The following is a 21230-nucleotide window of genomic DNA, read 5'->3' on the forward strand; positions in this document are numbered from 1 at the left end:
TAAACCTTTTTTAAATGCAGCTACACTAAGAGCTTTCACCACATCCTTTGGCAACAAATTCTAGAACTTAATTATGTGTTGAGTAAAAAAAAAATTTTCCTTATTAGTTTTAAATATATTACCTAGTAACTTAATTATGGGTCCCCTGGTCTTTCAACTTTTCGAAAGAGTAAACAATTGATTAACATTTACTCGTTCCATTCCACTCATTATTTTATAGACCTCTATCATATCTTCGCTCAGCCATCTCTTCTCCAAGCTGAAGAGTCCTAACCTCTTTAGCCTTTCTTCATAGAGGAATTGTTCCATCCTCTTTATCATTTTGGTTGCCCTTCTCTGTACTTTTTCTAATTCTGCTATATCTTTTTTGAGAAATGGTGACCAGAACTGCATACAATATTCAAGAAGAGGTCGTACCATGGAGCAAGAGAGGCATTATGATATTCTCTGTTTTATTCAATGCATTTTCAACAATGACACCTAGATCCTTATCCTGAGTGGTAATTCCTGATGTGGAACCTTGCACTGTGTAGCCATAATTTGTGTTACTCTTCCCTAAGTGCATCACTTTGCACCTGTCCAAAATTAAATTTAATTTGCCATTTGCATGCCCAGTCTCCCAGTTTTGCAATGTCCTCTTATAATTTCTCACAATCCTCTTGTGATTTAACAACTTTGAATAATTTTGTGTCATCAGCAAATTTGATCACATCACTTATTGTTCCCATTTCCAGGTTGTTTATAAATATATTAAAAAGCAGTGGTCCCAGAACTTTACAAATTTCCAATAGTTGGACTCGAGAGCTCCCAGGACTTGACAGCAAGGCCTGGGCCTGACCCTGGGCTGAGGCCATGGAGTTGGGACCTGGCTTCCTGACCGAGATCTTGGTGTCTGGCCTGGGTCCGGGACAAGGGCCTGGTGTCAGGACCTGGCCTCCGAATTGGGTTGCGACATCGGGCCTGGGTCTGGGCCAAGGCTCCGGCGTCAGGACCAGACCCAGAGGCTGGCCTTCTATGGAACTCGATGGATCAGGTAAGTTTTTATTGATTTTTTTAAATTTTTGGTGGTCATGATTGGGCCTAGGCTGCGGCCCCTGCTTTGGGCTTCAGCTTATGTCTGAATGCGATGCCGGAGCCTCGGTCTAGGCCCGAAGCGGGGCCTTGCCTAGGGCATAGGCTGAGGCCCCTGCTTTGGGTTTAGAACTAGGCCCAATGCATTTTAAAAAAATGAAACAAACGAATAAGGTTCATTTTCTTTCGGGGGGACGGACCCCAATTCGATTCGTGGCCCCCCAATAACATGAATTAGCCTTAATCATTGCGTTTTTCAGTTTCATTTTAAAGGAATGCACATCCCTACCCCACTATGCTAGTCACTTTTATCATATCCTCTGGGAAGAGATTGCACAGCTTGATATGACTGAAAAAAATACTTTCTATGATTTGTTTTGAATCTACTGATTGTTAATTTAATAGAGTGTCCTGTTGTTTTAGTATTATTTGAAAGGGTAAATAACAGTTCTTTATTTACTCAATTCCACCCCACTCATGGTTTTATAAACTTTTATCATGTTTCCTTTCAGCCATCTCTTTTCAAAGGAAAAAAGCCCTAGCCTGTGAAGCTTCTCATCATAGGAGAGATGTTCCATATCCTATCAATTTTGTTGCCCTTCTCTGCATCTTTTCTAGTTCTGCTATGTCTTTCTTGAGATGGGGTGACCAGAACTTCACAGAATACTCAAGGATTGGTCAGTCACACCATGGCTCAATATAGAGGATATATGATATTTTCTGTCTTGCTCTCCCATCCTTTTTGGATGATTCCTATTCCTAACATTCTATTTGCTTTGTTTACTGTTTACCATGCACAGAGACTAAGATTTCTTTTCCTGGGTAGTGACTTCCAAACAGAAGCCAGCATTGTTTATTTGTAGTTGAGATTTTTTTTCCCTATGTGCATCACTTTACACTTTTTCACATTAAAGTTCATCTGCCATTCAGTTGCCCACTCCTTTTGCAATTCCGCTACCGTTTTAACAACTTTGAATAATTTTGTGTGATCTGTAAAATCTGATCAGCTTATCATCAATCCTTTTTCCAGATCAGGTATGAATATGTTTTATGGGATTGTATATTGTTAGGGATGTTATGGATTTTATTGTAAACCATTTTGTACTATGAAGAAAACCAGTAAAATAAAATCAGAACTATAAACTAATAAATTAATTAATTTAAACACCCATAATTCATCTCTGACATTGATATTCTGGAGTGCAAGTCCTTACTTGCCCTAGAGTTTACACATAAGGCGTTTTGCTTGTGGTGGAAAGTTGGAAGGGGTAATAATAGCAAGGTTGCTGACTCCATTTTTTGTTTCAAGGCAGGTTGATCCAATCCTGGTTTTACTCCCTTTCATGCATGGACCTTCTAGTTGTGATTTCTCCAAGAAAAGCAGGACTACAAGCTCATACATGCAGTTCTGTAAAAACCAGGACTGGATCTGCCAGGTCTAAAAAAAGAAATGGATCCAGTTGCCGACCTTAAATACCAGTGGCCTCCATATTGTTTTCTGCTATTCCTCTACCTCACTATAGCCCACCCCAGTCTTTTGAATCCTAAAATATGTCACATTTTTAGTAAGTACTTTTACTACTTGTTTTTTTAAATAAATAAATTGTTTGCAGAGCATTTTTAAAGCCATTGGATGTCACTTAGGTAGATATTTGCTTAATACATTTTCTGTACCTTCTGGGTTGTTCATCGTATTCAATAGGTTGAAGAAAGACATCAAAGTCTTTTGCTTTTCAGTAAAGCCATCAGACGTCATTTCTAGGGGACTATTTCTGTCCTTGAGCTTGCATCCTGGAAAGTTAGCAATAAAAGCATTTGTCTCCTTTAAGTCTGCAGAGAAATGAGTCGCTGCAATAAAGTCCACAGCGTTAATGAAGTCTTTTGAAAATTGTGCTTCTGCACCTTCGGCATTCTGTAGTCTGAAAAGCAAAAAAACAGAGAAGTCATCAGGCATGGCCTGGCTGTCCCAGTACCATCAATCAACCAGTGAGGTTTGGTCTGTCTGTGCACGTGGCTCCTCCCTCTTGTGGCCTCCCTTAGGGGCTGATGCAATATTTTGGGGGGAGAAAGCGGAGTGCCCCTAGCACCTCCTTGATAAGGAGAGCCTGAGTGTGTCGGCCTCCGCGGTTAGGAAAACGGGACGCCGAGTTTATTGGCCGTCGGTTTCCCTAAACCACCGCACAGCTAGGGGGCTTCAGGAAACAGATGCTTCTCAATTGAGTGTCCGTTTCCTGCACCCAATTGCCTGCGTTTTTTTTTTACTTTTTTTTGTTTAAATTAGTTTACTTTTTCCTGTCTCAACGATATTTAAGTAGGAGGCAGTACAGAAAAGCAGTTTTTTCTGCTCAGCAATTAACGCCTGCTCCTGATTGCTAAATGTGCATCCTAGACACACATTTTTTTTTGCATCAGGAGGTGAATGCCTAATAGCCTCAGTCACATGCATTTGCATGTGATTAGCGTATTAGATTCACCTCTGCGTTGGACGTGCATTGTAGAGACGCTAATCAATCCCCTTATTGCACAAAGGATTAATTAGCGCCTATACAACCCGCGTAGAACTGTGGGTTATACAGTGTGCTCAGCTGAGCGCACTGTATTGCATCGGCCCCTTAGTCTGCAGTAAGAAGAGCAGCAGGAGGCTGCAGAGAAAGGGCAGGGCACTGCTGGAGATGTGGTGATACAGTAGGGATCAGATGTCAGCACTCTCACAGGCCCGATGCAGCAATCTGGGCCTTAAAACACTGTACGCTGGATTAAGCACAAATTGTAATGCTTAGATTACATTTTTTTAAAAATCCCAAATGTTGCAAGCTAATGATATGCTAATACACTGGGAGTTAAGAAAAAGGCAGGATGCTTGTAAATTGTGCGTTCGACACAGGCCAAACACATATTTTAATTCAGGAAGGGGGGGGGGGGGGGTGGCATCCCTGAGAGGCAGATTGCCTCCAGGTAAGTGGTGGCAGCCCCCGCCACTTAGCCAGATAAATATTGACTTATCCGGCTAAGTAGCAGCAGCCAGAATAGCCTTTGAAATCAGTACTTATCCAGGTAAGTAGTGGCTGCCACCACTTACCCGGAGTGGTTCAGTACTATTCTGTGAAGGTGTATTTGACTTTCAAAAAACAATTTTTCTGTTTTTTTTTTTTTCACAGGTTTTAAGTGCCAGTGCAGTAGTGCTGAAAACATTTCTCCAGCTCTGACCTGGAGTCAAATTTCCAGTTCTAAAAAGTTCTGGTCAGGCCAACGCATTTCTATGCAACTGGGGACTAATGCTTAATGCCCTCATTTGCATGGGATTTCCATGTGAGGGTGCTAAGCAGCGCTCCCATTTTAGACCGCTCATTTGTTGAAGCATAAAACTCCTTGCTGCTTCGGCAATAAAGTTTATGCTCACAAAAATGAGCCTTCTAATGTGAGCAAGCTGTGCATTGGCCAGCACGCACTTTTCTGCATTGGCCTGCCAGTATGTCCCTGAGCTGCTGATTTCCTGTTGCTCTGACTGAAGGCATGGCCAGAGATAGGGGGACAGTGGAGCTCAGTCGGGAAGAGCAAGGAACATGCCTTGGAGAGGGTTGGATCCACTCCTGGTTATACCCCTCTGGATGCGTGGACCTGTAGCTCAAATTTCCCTGTTGATTGCTGGATCAGCTTGTCTTGAAATAATGGAGCTAATTGTCAACCATAACCATGAGCCCAATGGAGTAAATGATTCTGCAGTAGTGAGAAGGAGAGGAGAGGTACTTGATGGGGGTGGGGGATGGGGGAGTGTGGGCATGGAGAGAAATACTATATGACTGCATGTGTGTGTGTGAGATACTTTGATTGGGTGTGCATTGTGTTTGTGGTTCAGTATGGGTGTATATATGTGTATCTATCTATCTATCTGTCTATCTATGTGTATATGGATAGGGAGTTTTGAGGCTCTGTAAGGGAGGCTGGCACTGGTTCTCTTCGCTGAATGCACATCAGCAGCATGAACCTGGTATATGTTAGTGTCATTGCTTAGGAGTCCTAGTTATCTTGCTGCTATATATACAATGTCAATTGGCCTGTGTACCATGCCTGCCATCATGATTTCTTGAGAATAATGGCAGGAGAGAAGAAACAGTCTATGTCACTCTCACTGTGGGCACTGCTGCTTCCTGCCTTATATATATTCAGCATGCTGGAGGAGGAAGGGAGAGAAGAGACAGATCTCGCCGAGTTACCTGAGCGTGATACCGGGGGCTAGAGGAGGAGCACAGCCCCAACGGAGCTTCAGCGAGACAGTCTGGAGCCTGACGCCATCTAGGAGGGATGGTTAGGGTATATAAACTGCCCCTCCTGCGGCGAGTCGCTTGAGGAGGAAGGGAGAGAAGAGACAGATCCCATCGAGTTACCTGAGCGTGATACCGGGGGCTAGAGGAGGAGCCCAGCCCCAACGGAGCTTCAGCAAGACAGCCTGGAGCCTGATGTCATCTAGGAGGGATGGTTAGAGTATAAAAACCACCCCTCCTGCAGCAAGCAGCCGACGCTGGCGTGCTGCCTAAGCCATGTGCGCCGAAGGGGCGTGCGGCTTGGAAAAACTTTTGGCAGATTTTCTTCCTTTTTCTTTGGAGGATCTCAGAAAACATCTAAGCGGGTATGTTACATTAAATATTTCCTTCTCTCTCCCCCAAGAATCTTCCTCCAATAATAAGGAGTTTGGTGCTGAGCTGACTGTATTAGTGCTCGGGAGGAAAGGCCCTCTTCACTTTTCCTATTTCAGTCTTTTCCTTTACTATTTGATGCCTCATACCAGGGAGGATTGGCCTATCGGGGGATTGGGCATCCCCCGGTGGGCCGGTTGCGCTAGTCACGTAGTCTGCCGAGCACGTCTTGTGACAGAATCTCGCTCGGCAGACCACTTGATATATCCTGGCCGGCCTGGGTGGCAGATCCCCAGGCCGGTCGTCTTCGGGAATCTGCCCCTGCCTCATACTAAGAGGAAAGGACGGTTGAGAGGTTGAGATATCCAGCTCACCAGCAATCGATCCTCGTCAGCCACAGATCCCCGAGTTCTTTTCAGGAGCTGGAATTGTAATACCAGAGAGCATGCTCGCTGGGGGGTTGGTAGGACAGCGTCTACCATCGCCCCTGAACTTAGAAGTCACTCTTAGCCCCGGATCTCTGAATAAGCCTTCCTTCCCTGGAGACATCAGTATACCCTCGCCAGTAATGACGGATGTGGCAGAGACTTTACAACTGGCTCGGAATAGAGCAGTAATGTTATTAGTGAACAAGAAGTGAGAGGAACCAGCAATATACAACAACAGCTGGGAGAAATGAGTGTAGGTGATAGAGAGAGCTCTGCAATGACCTCTATACCAGTAACTCAGAAACCTGTACATTTTGTAACATCTTTAAGTACAGATGGGAAGGGGGCTACTGCTGTGGTGGGGGGAGACAAGCAGCTTAGAGCTCTTACTGTTTGTGCAATAACAGAAAACTGAAAGTATTACCTTAGAAGGTATATGGTCAATTTTAAAATCTATTGAAAGTTCTATAAAACTTTTGTCACAAGTCACATTAGACACTAAAAATCAAACAATGTCTAATAATCAGTGAATCACTAGTTTTAATGCCAAAACGGAAGTATTGGAAAATAGGGTCTTTCTTCTTGAAAAAAGACTTGAGGCAGTGGAAAATTCACTAAGGGCACATAACTTGAGAATTATAAATGTTCCTGTTATAAAGACTATTTCCCCATTAAATTTATTTAGGATATATATGCAACAAGTGTTAAAAATTCCAGAATCGGCATTACCAGTAGTGGTTAAAGCATATACTACTTACATCAGGTCAATCAGATAGAGGAGCAAAATATTTCTTTAAACCTAACAGATATATTAGAGCGATCTCTTGATTTAGAGGTTCTTCAAAGGAAACTATTACTTATTTCTTTGCTTTCCTATCGGAGAGAACTCCACATACTTCAACTATTTTTAGAAATAGACAGGTTAAATTTTATGGTTTTCCTATTTGGCTTTACCCAGAATTTAGTAAAACGTACACAGCAATGCTGAAAAGAATTCTTATTGATGAGAGGAGATGTAATCAAGTTAGGAGCCCGCTTCATACTGACGTATCCGTGTAAGGCTTTTATAAGTTACTAGGGATGTGCAGAGCAAAAGTTTATGTCCATATGTCCAAAGGGGGTCCCATTTGCGGTCAATATGGACATAAAAAAAAATTAAATGAGTTGGGTATATGTCCATATGTGCAAAAAAAAAAATTTAAACCCCCTCACCCTCCTTAATCCCCCCCCCAGACTTACCACAACTCCCTGGTGATCGAGCGAGGAGTGAGGACGTCATTTCTGCAATCCTTGGCGAGAAGCATGTGACGTTGGCGGCATGTCGAGTGACGCCGGCGTCACGTGATTCCCGGCGAGTTCGCAGCCGGAAGGCTCGTTCGGCCCAAAAAGAACTTTTGGCCAGCTTGGGGGGGTCAGGAGGTCCCCCCAAGCTGGCCAAAAGTTCTTTTTGGGCCGAACGAGCCTTCCGGCGCGAACTCGCCGGGAATCACGTGGCGCGCGTCACTCGACGTGGCGCGACGTCACATGCTTCTCGCCAAGGATTGCAGAAATGGCGTCCTCACTCCTCGCTCGATCACCAGGGAGTTGTGGTAAGTCTGGCGGGGGGATTAAGGACGGGTGAGGGGGTTTAAATTTTTATTTTGGCTCAACAACCGCGATTTCCCACATATCCAACATAGCTATGTTGGATATGTGGGAAATCCGATCGTATATGTCGAATCCTTTTTTTAAATTAAAAAAAAATATGAGTAGCGTTTTACATATGCGGTCAATACGAATGCACATCCCTATAAGTTACATGAATAATAATTATATATTCCAGGAACCTGCACAACTAAAAGAGTTTTTGGCTGCACAACCCCCCCCCCCCCCCCCCCCCCCAAGTATAGCACAGTTCAGCATAACTAGTCATGATATAATTTCCTTTCCTTTATTTTTCCTTATTGAGACGCTTAAATCTTTATCTCCTTATTATCTTATAATATTTGATGTCTAAAATACAATGTAAAGAAGTATTCGTAAGTTTATTTCCTTAAAGTTGGATTAATTGGTGTTATGACATCATTTTTCTGTATAAGAGTCTATAATCTTGGTACAAATTTTCAAAAATTGCAAAATAAAGAATTAAAAAAAAATATATATATTCAGCATGCTAGTGTCACTCTCAGGTATGGATGATTTCCTATTAAGCAGGCTATACACAAAGTCAACCAGTCTGCATACTTTTAAGAACACAAGAACATGCCATACTGGGTCAGACCAAGGGTCCATCAAGCCCAGCATCCTGTTTCCAACAGTGGCCAAGCCAGGCCATAAGAACCTGGGCAAGTGCCCAAAAACTAAGTCTATTCCATGTTACCGTTGCTAAATTCCATGTTACCATATGAAAAGTGTCACCTTTTGCCCATATGAAAAGTGAAAATCATCTGGGTTGCTCTCACTGTGAATACACTTGGTTGGCTATGCAGGACGAGGCTGATGTGATTCTTCTCATGGTCTCAACAGCTATCCCCAGCGGCACCCACTCACTCCTTTTTTCTAATTAACTTATTTCTCTTTCTTTAATTTCCTGTTCTTTCCTCTTTTTTGTCATTTTTACTTTTCACTGTTTTGACTCTCTTTTTTCCTTTCTCATATCTCTCTAGGTCCCCACACTCCCTCACAGCCCACCTCCTCCCCTGAGCACTGCCCTGAAACTACAGAGGACATTAGGCAGGAAATGCTGGGAGGGCTGGTAGGCTGATCCAGAACTAGACATTGGAAAGTGTGAAGGGGTTCAGACTTTCTTTATAACTCGCTCCCATCTCTTCTCCTGACTTCTGTCAGTGTTTAATTTTATGTGTCTTACTTGTAATTAACTCTTTCATTTGACTCATGCCAGGCTAGATGTGCATCCCAAAAGAGCTTCCAGGCTTTGTCCACCTCTGGAGAAAAGAGAGGTGACACAGTGGCATCACATATAGGATTTGATTTTATGTGCTATAAAAGGAAAGAAACAAAAGTAAAATAAATTACAATAGCAAATCCATAAGTCATACACACCTTAAAAGAGATTGTTCGATAACATTTTTAAGTAAGCATGACAAATTCTGTGGATTATCATTAATGATATTGACAGATGATGGTGGCATATTGGTAGAACCACTTGTCTTTCCAGCAGAGCCGTAACTAGCCGAAAGGCTGCCTCTCCTTCTCCTTCTCCAAGTGTAGCTTTTGGTCCTCAACACTAGAGCTCTGCCTCCCAAGGTAAGAACTGCAGCGCCTATTCCTGGTGTCCCCCCTCCTCTCAGGGTTGTTCTTAAAGGGGACAAAAAAAAAGCTTGTCTTGTTTGTAGTTGCTTTTCCCCTCCCCTGTACATTTGTTTGCATTTTATCCATTTATATTTTCTTCTACTTTTTAGGATCTGCTCTGAATCATAGGAAATGGGGAAAGAGATGTGGGGCACAGCACAAAAGTCTAAAACATGATAGGGCTATCATTGTTGGCATTAGGCATTTTCTCCCCATAAATTTCCCAGTCTACCTGCAGGCTGTGAAACTGATTTAGAACTCAAAAGTCTCCCTAGCTGGAGTGTATTTCCACCAAAGCCACATAGTTGGTTAAACTGGAATTAAAGAAATGTGGATAGGGACTGGACAATGCAGGCTGCAAAACCAGTACAGTCAAGTCCTTTGTTCCAGGCTCATATATTTCTGGACTGGAGAAACAATGGAAGCTGAAGTGTTAAAGTTGATTTCCTCTCCTCATAGGATTGGGTCATGGATGAACCCACATGAGCAATTTCCAGAATTTTTCTTGGGACTTCTGTGCCACACAACAGAGCTGCTAAGTGAACCAGCTCCTGGAGGGAGACTTTATGACAATCCTTACATAGAATGCTTTCTGCTGTCTGTAGTCCCTGCTTCTACGTAGTGGTCCCCAAACCAGATCTAGAGGAGAATAGCCTGTCTGGTTTTCAGAATATCCACAATGAATATGCATGAGATAGATTTTTATAGAGTTTGTGAATGCAAATCTATCTCATACATATTTATTGTGGATTTCCTGAAAACAACACTGGTTAGGTACTCCTTTTGGCCAGGTTAGAGACAACTGTTCTTCCATATGACATCAGTGTTGCAGGTACCAGAATGCCTCAGCATGAAGTTCTCAGAAATTCAGGACTGGCCAAAAATCTCCTTTCAGGTGGGTTATTTGGTAGCTATATGACACAGGAGAAGTTGATGCTTGTGAGGCAGTGGCTCCTAATGTTCCCTAGATGCCTGCTCCACTATAAATCCACCAAGGAGAGTATGCTCTATGGGTGGGATCCTGCGGGGCAGGTGGGGCTCAGAGGGCATAACCAAAGACTGGGGAATAAGAGCTGGAATCCAGGTGGGAATAACCAGACCAGGCTCAGATCTCCAGGAGGAAGGCAGCTCCTGTAACATAACACTGTCCAAACACTGAGCTGAGATAATACCCTTATTCAATAAACATACACATGGTTAATGCGACTCCAACATTGCTCTAAGCTTCAACGGCAAGAAGAAATGTGGAAAAAAGGATTTGCATTCACAAAAAAGTGGGGAGTAGCTTGCTTGTTACAGCGGTTACTACCTCAAACCAAATAAGCCTGATACTTCACTTTCAATGCATATCCAGCATAGCTCTCTGCTTCAACGGCAGCGGAGAAAGACAGATACTTCACGCATATCCAGTTTAGCTCTCTGCTTCAACGGCAGGGGAGAAAGTCTGATACTTCACACATAGCCAGCATAGCTCTCTGCTTCAACGGCAGGGGAGAAAGTCTGATACTTCACTTTCAATGCATATCCAGCATAACTCTCTGCTTCAACGGCAAGAGGGAATGAAGAAAGGTGGATCTATATACAGACAAGGACTGAATTATATAGTCTGGGTAAACAAATAAGCATGGGTGTAGCTTGCTTATTGCGGCGGTTACTACCCATAATTAATTAAGCTAGATATTTCAGTTAGATGCAGTTCCAACACTGCTCACTACATTAAAGGTGGGGGTGGAAGAGTAATAGAACCAAAAGGTTACTAAGAGCCAAGAGTAACGGCCCATCCAGTCTGTTGGGCAGACTGGATGGGCCGTTTGGTCTTCTTCTGCCGTCAATTCTATGTTTCTATGTTTTTCTGCTCCTCTCCTCCAGGGTGTACATATTTAGATTCTATTATTCGAAAGAATAAATAACCGATTCACATTTACCCGTTCTAGACCCCTCATGATTTTAAACACCTCTATCATATCCCCCCCTCAGCCGTCTCTTTTCCAAGCTGAAAACTCCTAACCTCTTTAGTCTTTCCTCATAGGGGAGCTGTTCCATCCCCTTTATCATTTTGGTCGCCCTTCTCTATACCTTCTCCATCGCAACTAAATATTTTTTTAGATGCGGTGACCAGAATTGTACACAGTATTCAGGTGCGGTCTCACCATGGAGTGATACAAGAGGCATTATGACATTTTCTGTTTTATTCTCCATTCCCTTTCTAATAATTCCTAACATTCTGTTTGCTTTTTTGACTGCTGCAGCACACTGAACTGACAATTTCAATGTGTTATCAACTATGACGCCTAGATCTCTTTCTTGGGTGATAGCTCCTAATATGGAACCTAACATTGTATAAATATAGCATGGGTTATTTTTCCCTATATGCATCACCTTGCACTTATCCACAATAAATTTCATCTGCCATTTGGATGCCCAATTTTCCAGTCTCACAAGGTCTTCCTGCAATTTATCACAATCTGCTTGTGATTTAACTACTCTGAACAATTTTGTATTATCTGCAAATTTGATTACCTCACTTGTCGTATTTCTTTCCAGATCATTTATAAATATATTGAAAAGTAAGGATCCCAATACAGATCCCTGAGGCACTCCACTGCCCACTCCCTTCCACTGAGAAAATTGTCCATTTAATCCTACTGTTTTCTGTCTTTTAGCCAGTTTGTAATCCATTTAATCCTACTGTTTTCTGTCTTTTAGCCAGTTTGTAATCCACGAAAGGACATCGCCACCTATTCCATGACTTTTTACCTTTCCTAGAAGCTACTCATGAGGAACTTTGTCAAACGCCTTCTGAAAATCCAAATATACTACATTTACCAGTTCAAATTTATCTACATGTTTATTAACTCCTTCAAAAAAGTGAAATAGATTTGTGCGGCAAGACTTGCCTTGGGTAAAGCCATGCTGACTTTGTTCCATTAAACCTTATCTTTCTATATGTTCTGTGATTTTGATATTTAGAACACTTTCCACTATTTTTCCTGGGACTGAAGTCAGGCTAACTGGTCTGTAGTTTCCCGGATCGCCCCTGGAGCCCTTTTTAAATATTGGGGTTACATTAGCTATCCTCCAGTCTTCAGCTACAATGGATGATTTTAATGATAGGTTACAAATTTTTACCAATAGGTCTGAAATTTCATTTTTTAGTTCCTTCAGAACCCTTGGGTGTATACCATCCAGTCCAGGTGATTTACTACTCTTTAGTTTGTCAATCAGTCCTATCACATCTTCTAGGTTCACCTTGATTTGGTTCAGTCCATCTGAATCAATACCCATGAAAACCTTCTCCGATACGGGTATCTCCCCAACATCCTCTTCAGTAAACTCTGAAGCAAAAAAATTATTTAATCTTTCCGCGATGGCCTTATCTTCTCTAATTGCCCCTTTAACCCCTCGATCATCTAACGATCCAACTGACTCCCTCTCAGGCTTTCTGCTTCGGATATATTTAAAAAAGTTTTTACTGTGAGTTTTTGCCTCTAAGGCCAACTTCTTTTCAAATTCTCTCTTAGCCTGTCTTATCAATGTCTTACATTTAACTTGCCAATGATTATGCTTTATCCTATTTTCTTCTGTTGGATCCTTCTTCCAATTTTTGAATGAAGATCTTTTGGCTAAAATAGCTTCTTTCACCTCTCCTTTTAACGATACCGGTGATCATTTTGCCTTCTTTCCACCTTTTTTAATGTGTGGAATAATCTGGACTGTGCTTCTAGGATGGTATTTTTTAGCAATGACCATGCCTCTTGCATACTTTTTACCTTTGTAGCTGCTCCTTTCAGTTTTTTTTCTAACTATTTTTCTCATTTTATCAAAGTTTCCCTTTTGAAAGTTTAGCATGAGAGCTGTGGATTTGCTTACTGTCCCCCTTCCAGTCATTAATTCAAATTTGATCATATTATGATCACGATTGCCAAGCAGCCCCACCACTGTTACCTCTCTCACCAAATCCTGTGCTCCACTGAGAATTAGATCTAAAATTGCTCCCTCTCTTATCAGTTCCTGAACCAATTGCTCCTTAAAACTGTCATTTATTCCATCTAGGAACTTTATCTCTCTAGCATGTCCTGATGATATATTTACCCAGTCAATATTGGGGTAATTGAAATCTCCCATTATTACCACACTACCAATTTGGTTAGCTTCCCTAATTTCTCTTAGCATTTCACTGTCCGCCTCACCATTTTGACCCGGTGGACGGTAGTATACTCCTATCACTACAGTCTTCCCCAACACACAAGGGATTTCTACCCATAAAGATTCGATTGTGCATTTAGTCTCATGCAGGACGTTTATCCTTTGGACTCTATGCAATCCCAGATATAAAGCGTCACACCGCCTCCTGGGTACTCCTCTCTGTCATTGCGATATAATTTGTACCCTGGTATAGCACTGTCCCATTGGTTATCCTCTTTCCACCATGTCTCTGAGATGTCAATTAAGGGGCTGATTTTAAATTTTGCACACGCAGGGTACATTTGTGTGCGCTACCCGTCGTGCACAAATGTACACCCGATTTTATAACATGTGCGTGCTGCTGTGCGCATGTTATAAAATCAGGGGTCAGCGCGTGCAAGGATGTGTACACTTGTGCACGCCGAGCCCTAGGGAAGGCCCGATAGCTTTCCCCGTTCCCTCCAAGGTCGCTCTGAAATCAGAGTGGCCTTTGAGGGAACTTTTTTTTGGTCCACCCCCACCTTTCCCTCCCTTCCCCTATCTAACCCACCCCCCAGCCCTACCTAAACCCCCCCCCCCCCCCCCACACCTTGTTTCATAGAGTTACGCCTGCCTCTGGCAGAAGTTACTTGCAAGCGCCGGCTCGCTGCCGGCACACCAGGCCCTGACACAGGATGCTGTGTCGGGGCACTCGGCCATGCCCCCTGATCGCCCCAGGACCTCCCCCGTGTTACGCGCGTAACCCTTTGAAAATCTACCCCTAAATCTATGTCATCATTCACTGCTATACATTCTAATTCTCCCATCTTACTTCTTAGACTTCTGGCATAAGCATACAAACATTTCAAAGTTTGTTTTTTTTTGTATTTTCATTCTGCTTTTTAATTGATAGGGATAAGTTAGAATTTTTTTTAGAGCAGGTGATTTTTATAGTTACAGGCACTTGGACTACTTTTCTTATTATTGGAACCTCTCTGTCGGGATGCCCTAATTCTAATGCATCATTAGTATCCTTTGAAGATACCTCTCTCTGAACCATGCGCTGCTGAGCGACTGTCGGCTTTCCCCTTTGTTCTAGTTTAAAAGTTGCTCTATCTCCTTTTTAGGTTAGCGCAGCAGTCTGGTTCCACCCTGGTTAAGATGGAGCCCATCCCTTTGGAAGAGACTCTCCCTTCCCCAAAAGGTCCCCGAGTTCCTTACAAAACTGAATCCCTCTTCCTTGCACAATTGTCTCATCCACGCATTGAGACTCCGGAGCTCTGCCTGCCTCTGGGGACCTGCGCGTGGAACAGGGAACATTTCAGAGAATGCTACCCTGGAGGTTCTGGATTTAAGCTTTCTACCTAAGAACCTAAATTTGGCTTCTAGAACCTCCCTTTCACATTTTCCTACAAACAATCTAACTTCAGTTAGTCAGCCAGAGTGACTCACTGCTCTCTTGATTAACAAATGTTGGTACCTAATCAAACCAAATCACACTACCTTTGCACCTTTCCAAGGTGAGTGCTGAACTTTTCAACCTTTTTACTTAAGTATACACTGCTCCTAGCTTATTTCTAGCTTCTGGCTACTTTTTTTTTTTTAATATACAAACACTAACTTCTGCTTATTAGCTGCCTTACTGACTGACTATTTAAAAATACAAAGTCTAACTTCAGTTTATTCCCTGCCTTAATGACTATTAAAAGCACAAACATACACAAATACACTAAATAATATTCCCAAATAGTTAACTTCATCCCAATACTTTTAAAAAAGAAATTTTCCCAAGCAAAAACTTACTGATTCCTTTCAGCCACCAGCAAGGTGATCCTCTCCTCCCAGTGCTCCCACTGGATTGTATCACACACACAGACTCCTACCATTCACCAACCTCTCATACCATCAGGGGACAGATCCTGGAGAAGGGTGGGAGTCAGGCAACAGGGAATGAAGGAGTCCTATTTCTAGGGGAGACCAAAGGCCACCACACCTCATTAAACATTTCTCCGGTGCCCCCTAGTGTGGACACTGAAGACTGAGAACAAAAAAATAACAGGCCCAAAACTGAGTGGTTAGAGCAGTGGGCTACAAACAAGGGAAGCCAGGGTTCAAATCCTATTTACATTCCTTGTGATCTTGGGCAAGTCACTTCATCCTCCATTGCTTTTCCCCTGCTCTGGGGGGAGGGGGCGCCTTTTTCATCTTTCGCCTCTTCATGGAGAGGGTGGTGGATGCCTGAAATGCCCTTCCGGAGGAAGTGGTGAAGACTAAAACTGTGAAGGATTTCAAAGAAGCATGGGATAAACACTGTGGATTAGGGATGTGCAGGCAAAAAGTTTTCGTTTCGTACATGATCCATATTCAGGGGGGGGGGTCAATTCCGTTTCATGCGGAAGTATGGAGAATTCAATAAGTTGTCGATCTGTAAATACATTACTACTAAATTAACTACAATCCCCCACCCTCCTGACCCCCCCAAGACTTACCAAAACTCCCTGGTGGTCCAGCGGTGGGGTCCGGGAACTCACTCAGACCCTCGGTGCTAGTTTCATAATGGCGCCGATAGCCTTTGTCACAGGGGCTACCTGTGCCATTGGTCAGCCCCTGTGACATGGCCATCGGCGCCATCTTGTGCTCCTACCATGTGACAGGGGCTGACCAATGGCACCGGTAGCCCCTGTGACATAGTATGGGCAAAGGCTATCAGCGCCATTTTGAGTCCTGGCGTTGGACGGCAGGTCGCTCCGGGACCCCCGTTGGACCCACAGGGACTTTTGGCCAGCTTTGGGGGGCCTCCTGACCCCCACAAGACTTGCCAAAAGTCCAGCGGGGGTCCGGGAGCGACCTCCTTTCACGCCGTCCGTCTGATCCCAATACTCAAAATGGCGCCGATCACCTTTGCCCTCACTATGCCGGCGATCGGCGCCATTTTGACTATTGGGATCGGACGGACGGCGTGAAAGGAGGTCGCTCCCGGACCCCCGCTGGACTTTTGGCAAGTCTTGTGGGGGTCAGGAGGCCCCCCAAAGCTGGCCAAAAGTCCCTGTGGGTCCAACGGGGGTCCCGGAGCGACCTGCCGTCCAACGCCAGGACTCAAAATGGCGCCGATAGCCTTTGCCCATACTATGTCACAGGGGCTACCGGTGCCATTGGTCAGCCCCTGTCACATGGTAGGAGCACAAGATGGCGCCGATGGCCATGTGACAGGGGCTGACCAATGGCACCGGTAGCCCCTGTGACAAAGGCTATCGGCGCCATTATGAAACTAGCACCGAGGGTCTGAGTGAGTTCCCGGACCCCACCGCTGGACCACCAGGGAGTTTTGGTAAGTCTTGGGGGGGGTCAGGAGGGTGGGGGGGGGTTTAAATTTTTATTTAGGCCGAATAAAACAGAAATCTGTTTAATACGTGGGGAGTCGCGATGCGTTTCGCCTCCCCACGTATTTAACAGATAGCAAAAAATAAGTTGCGGATTACAAATATGTGGCAAATGGATGCACACCTCTACTGTGGATCCCTAAATGCCTGAGGATGGGAATGAATGAAAAGGCTTGGGGGTAACCTGCATGGAGCGGCAGTTTCTACCCTTAACATAAACATGGAGTAACCTGCATGAAGCGGCAGTTACTACCCTTAGCATAAACAAGGAGTAACCTGCATGGAACGGCAGTTACTACCCTTAACATAAACATGGAGTAACCTGCATGGAACGGCAGTTACTTCCCTTAACAGAAACATGGGGTAACCTGCACAGAGCAGCATTTATTATCATGGGAAGCTTGCTGGGCAGACTGGATGGATCATTTTGGTCTTTTCCTGCTGTCATTATTATGTTACTATGTAAGCAGCAGATTGCCTTGAGCCACCCCTGACACTCACACACACACACACCCTAACTCCCATATACACACATAATCTCTTACTCATATACACATAGATACATATAGACACATGCTCACCACCCCCCCCCCCCCCCCCCTTCCTCTCTCAATCACTTTGGCTCACGTGCAGTCATTCTGGGCCTCTCCCTCTTGAGCTACTGGTGGGATGGATGCTGCATGCAGCTATCTGGCCTCTCTCTTCCCTATCATCCACCATAAGTAGGATGGGCTCCTCTCACAGTACCCATCTTCTGCCATGAGCGGGATGGGTTCTGCTCATGGTGCGCTGGGCCACCTCCATCTTCTGCCGTGAGTGGGATGGGCTCCACTCACAGCTCACTGGATATTGCTGCTCTACCAGTGGCCTCAGGTCAGAGTCTCTCAATGGTATCTCCCTCCTGGCTGTTACCCAGGGCAGGCTGCCCTCTTACCTCCCCCCTTAGTATGCCACTGCCTTAATGAATATTCATCATATAGATTTGCATACAATGGAGGCAGTGTGCATGCCATTTATTTCATGCATATTCATTAGTGATATCCTGAAAACCCAACCTGTTTGCAGCTGTCAAAGGTGAAAGTGAATACCATTGCTTTATTATGTGCCTGTAAACTCCACTTAATGGACAGGAGATTCAAACCCAAGTTTCCTGCATACAATCTCTACAGCCATGTGAGGTCAACCCAGCCTGTGTATATTTTAAATAAAATGACATATAGTAACATAGTAATATAGTAATATAGTAATGGTGGCAGAAAAGGACCAAATGGTCCATCCAGTCTACCCAGCAAGTTTCTTATGGCAATATTTACCACGATGAGTAGGTCACTCCAAGGTCAGTCCATGCAGTTACCCACAATCCTTATGATAAGGGTAGAAATATTTACAATCAAAAACCAAGCAACTGTCAAACCAATAACAAATTACTGCTAGCAACATTTTTATGAGTGAGGAGCCTTCCAGGAAAATCCAGCAATGCTGATTTGCTTTGCTTTTGGAGTTGGCCATAGAAGCAATCCTGTGCTTTTTCCCTTATGTCTGCATATCAGTACCCACAGACCATAAACGTCAGGTCTGTGTTGGTTGCTTTCTGAATCTAATTCCCCTTTTTTTCGCCCCTGCCATCAAAGCAGGGGTGAAAAAAAGGATTGATCGCCATTTACAAGAAAGAACTCGTGAAGGACGTAATACCAGTAGACACACGATGGTGTCTATCCTGTTAGTTCCTCGACTCCGGCAGCTCGATCTACATCCAGCACAGAGAGGTCGGGCGAAGAACCCATTCAGTTGGGTTGTGGACCTCTCTCTCCAGAAGAAAGGTGAAGGCTACGTAAAGCAGGCCTCTGTTTATATTGTGGAGGAGTGGGGCATCTCATTGCGAGCTGCCCTACACGTCCGGGAAACTGCCAAGCCTAAGGGTATATTGGGGGAGTAACCCTAGGCATCACTACTCCTGCTCCTCCACTCACACTACAAATAACCCTGCTTCTAGGAGATCACCAATTTTCTACTTTGGCGTTAGTAGATTCTGCGGCTGGAGGAAGTTTCATCCTGCAAGATATGGTGGAACAACTACATATTCCTACCACTCTATGCCCCAGGCCTTTAATCATCTCTTCCATCCATGGAGATCCTCTGCCAGGAAAAATAACTCATCACATGATTCCCTTGGATTGTCATATTGAACCGAAACATACCAAAAGCATCACCTTTTATATCATTCAGAAAGCCATTCACCCAGTCGTTCTTGGGATTCCTTGGTTAAAACGGCACAATCCACAGTTTGAATGGACATCACTACGACTGGTTCCTTGGGGGCCAGCCTGTCATGGAACTTGCATTAAAGAATCCAATGCCTCTAGTACCAGCATCTGCACCACTCGTCTGGAGGGCCTTCCTTCCCAGTATGAACAATTCATCGATGTTTTCTCTAAGAAGGCTGCAGATACGTTGCCTCCGCACCGGGAATTTGATTGTACCATTAACTTGGTTCCTGGAACTTCCCCACCACGTGGTAGGGTTTATCCGCTATCCGCATTGGAGACTTGTGCTATGACTGAATATATCCAAGAAAATCTACAGAAGGGATTCATTTGACGATCCAAATCTCCAGCAGGAGCCAGGTTTTTTTTTGTTGGGAAAAAAGACGGTACGTTACGCCCTTGTATTGATTACCGTGGACTCAATGCGATTACCATTAAGGATCGATACCCTCTACCGCTGATAGCAGAGCTTTTTGACTGCCTACAGGGAGCCAGAGTGTTCTCTAAACTGGATCTGCAAGGAGCATATAATCTAATCAGAATTCGGGAGGGTGATGAATGGAAGACCGCTTTTAACACCAGAGATGGTCATTATGAATACCTTGTTATGCCCTTCGGATTGATTAATGCTCCTGCAGTTTCAGCATCTCATTAATGAAATTTTCCGAGACCTACTTTATGTATGCATGGTAGTCTACTTCAATGACATTTTGATTTTTTCCTCCAATCTACAGACACATCGGCAACATGTTGTTCAGGTGTTACAACGCTTAAGAGAGAATTATTTATACACCAAGATCGAAAAATGCATCTTTGAACAGGAATCCTTACCCTTCCTGGGATATATTATTTCCAAACATGGCTTCCAGATGGATCCTTCCAAATTAAGATGTATCCAAGAGTGGCCCCAGCCTAAAGGATTATGTGCACTTCAGCATTTCCTTGGATTCGCAAACTACTATCGTAGTTTCATTAAGAACTTTTTCAAACTGGCCGCACCCCTTACCGCGCTTACCTATAAAGGGTCAAACATCAAGGAATGGCCTATCGAGGCTGAACAGGCCTTTCAAGTGCTTAAAAGCTCTTTTCTATAACAACCCTGTCTTCGACATCCCGACCCTAAACGTCCATTTATTGTGGAGGCGGACGCTTCTGCTGAAGGAGTAGGGGCTGTTTTAAGCCTGAATGACATCTCGGGGGCCTCCCATCCTTGCTCCTACTTTTCTAAGAAATTTTCATCAGCGGAGCGTAATTACTCCATCGGGGACAAAGAATTGCTTGCCATAAAACTGGCTTTTGAGGAGTGGCGGCAATGGCTGGAAGGAGCGCAATACCGTATAACGGTATATACGGATCATAAGAATTTGGTATACCTTCAACAGGCTCAACATTTGAACCCGCGCCAAGCTCGTTGGGCACTCTTTTTTTACACGTTTTCACTTCAAAATGCGATATCACCCAGCTAACAAAAATGTTAAAGCTGATGCCTTGTCCCGATCGTTTTCCATTGAAGACACAGAGGAACCCATTCAGCATATTATAGATCCGACCTGCATCAACCTAGCTGCTACCTTCACGGTTCCACCTGGTAAAACGGTGGTACCCAAGAGACTGCGGAATAAAGTATTGGCCTGGGGACACGATTCGCAACTAGCAGGACACCAGGGACGAGCCCGGACTCAGACACTTCTACAACAGTACTATTGGTGGCCTGGAATGTGTAAGGACATAAAAGCTTATGTGGCTTCCTGTCCAACCTGTGCCCAACATAAGATTCCTATTGTGAAAATACAAGGACTGTTACAACCATTACCGGCACCCTCCAAACCTTGGACACACATCTCCACAGATTTCATTGTGGAACTTCCGCCCTCGGAGGTCAATACTGTTATATGGGTGGTAGTGGACCGGTTTTCAAAAATGGCCCCACTTTATCCCACTACCCTCCCTCCCGTCTGCTCCTCAGTTGGCTCAACTGTTTATGCACCATATCTTCAG

At 44.0% G+C, this 21230-nt stretch overlaps 1 protein-coding gene across 1 annotated transcript in view; it reads right to left on the bottom strand.

Annotated features, from left to right (window-relative positions):
• LOC115087399 (protein LEG1 homolog) overlaps nucleotides 1–21230 on the bottom strand; it is a 59230-nt gene that overhangs the window by 2438 nt on the left and 35562 nt on the right. Inside the window, exons 6-7 of the mRNA XM_029594538.1 lie at nucleotides 8982–9112; nucleotides 2746–2990 (exon numbers count right to left, since the gene is read on the bottom strand). Coding sequence (XP_029450398.1) covers nucleotides 2746–2990; nucleotides 8982–9112 — 376 coding nt within the window. The remainder of the gene's footprint in view (nucleotides 1–2745; nucleotides 2991–8981; nucleotides 9113–21230) is intronic.

This window comes from Rhinatrema bivittatum, chromosome 3 (genome assembly GCF_901001135.1).
Source record: "Rhinatrema bivittatum chromosome 3, aRhiBiv1.1, whole genome shotgun sequence".
Lineage (NCBI taxonomy): Eukaryota > Metazoa > Chordata > Amphibia > Gymnophiona > Rhinatrematidae > Rhinatrema > Rhinatrema bivittatum.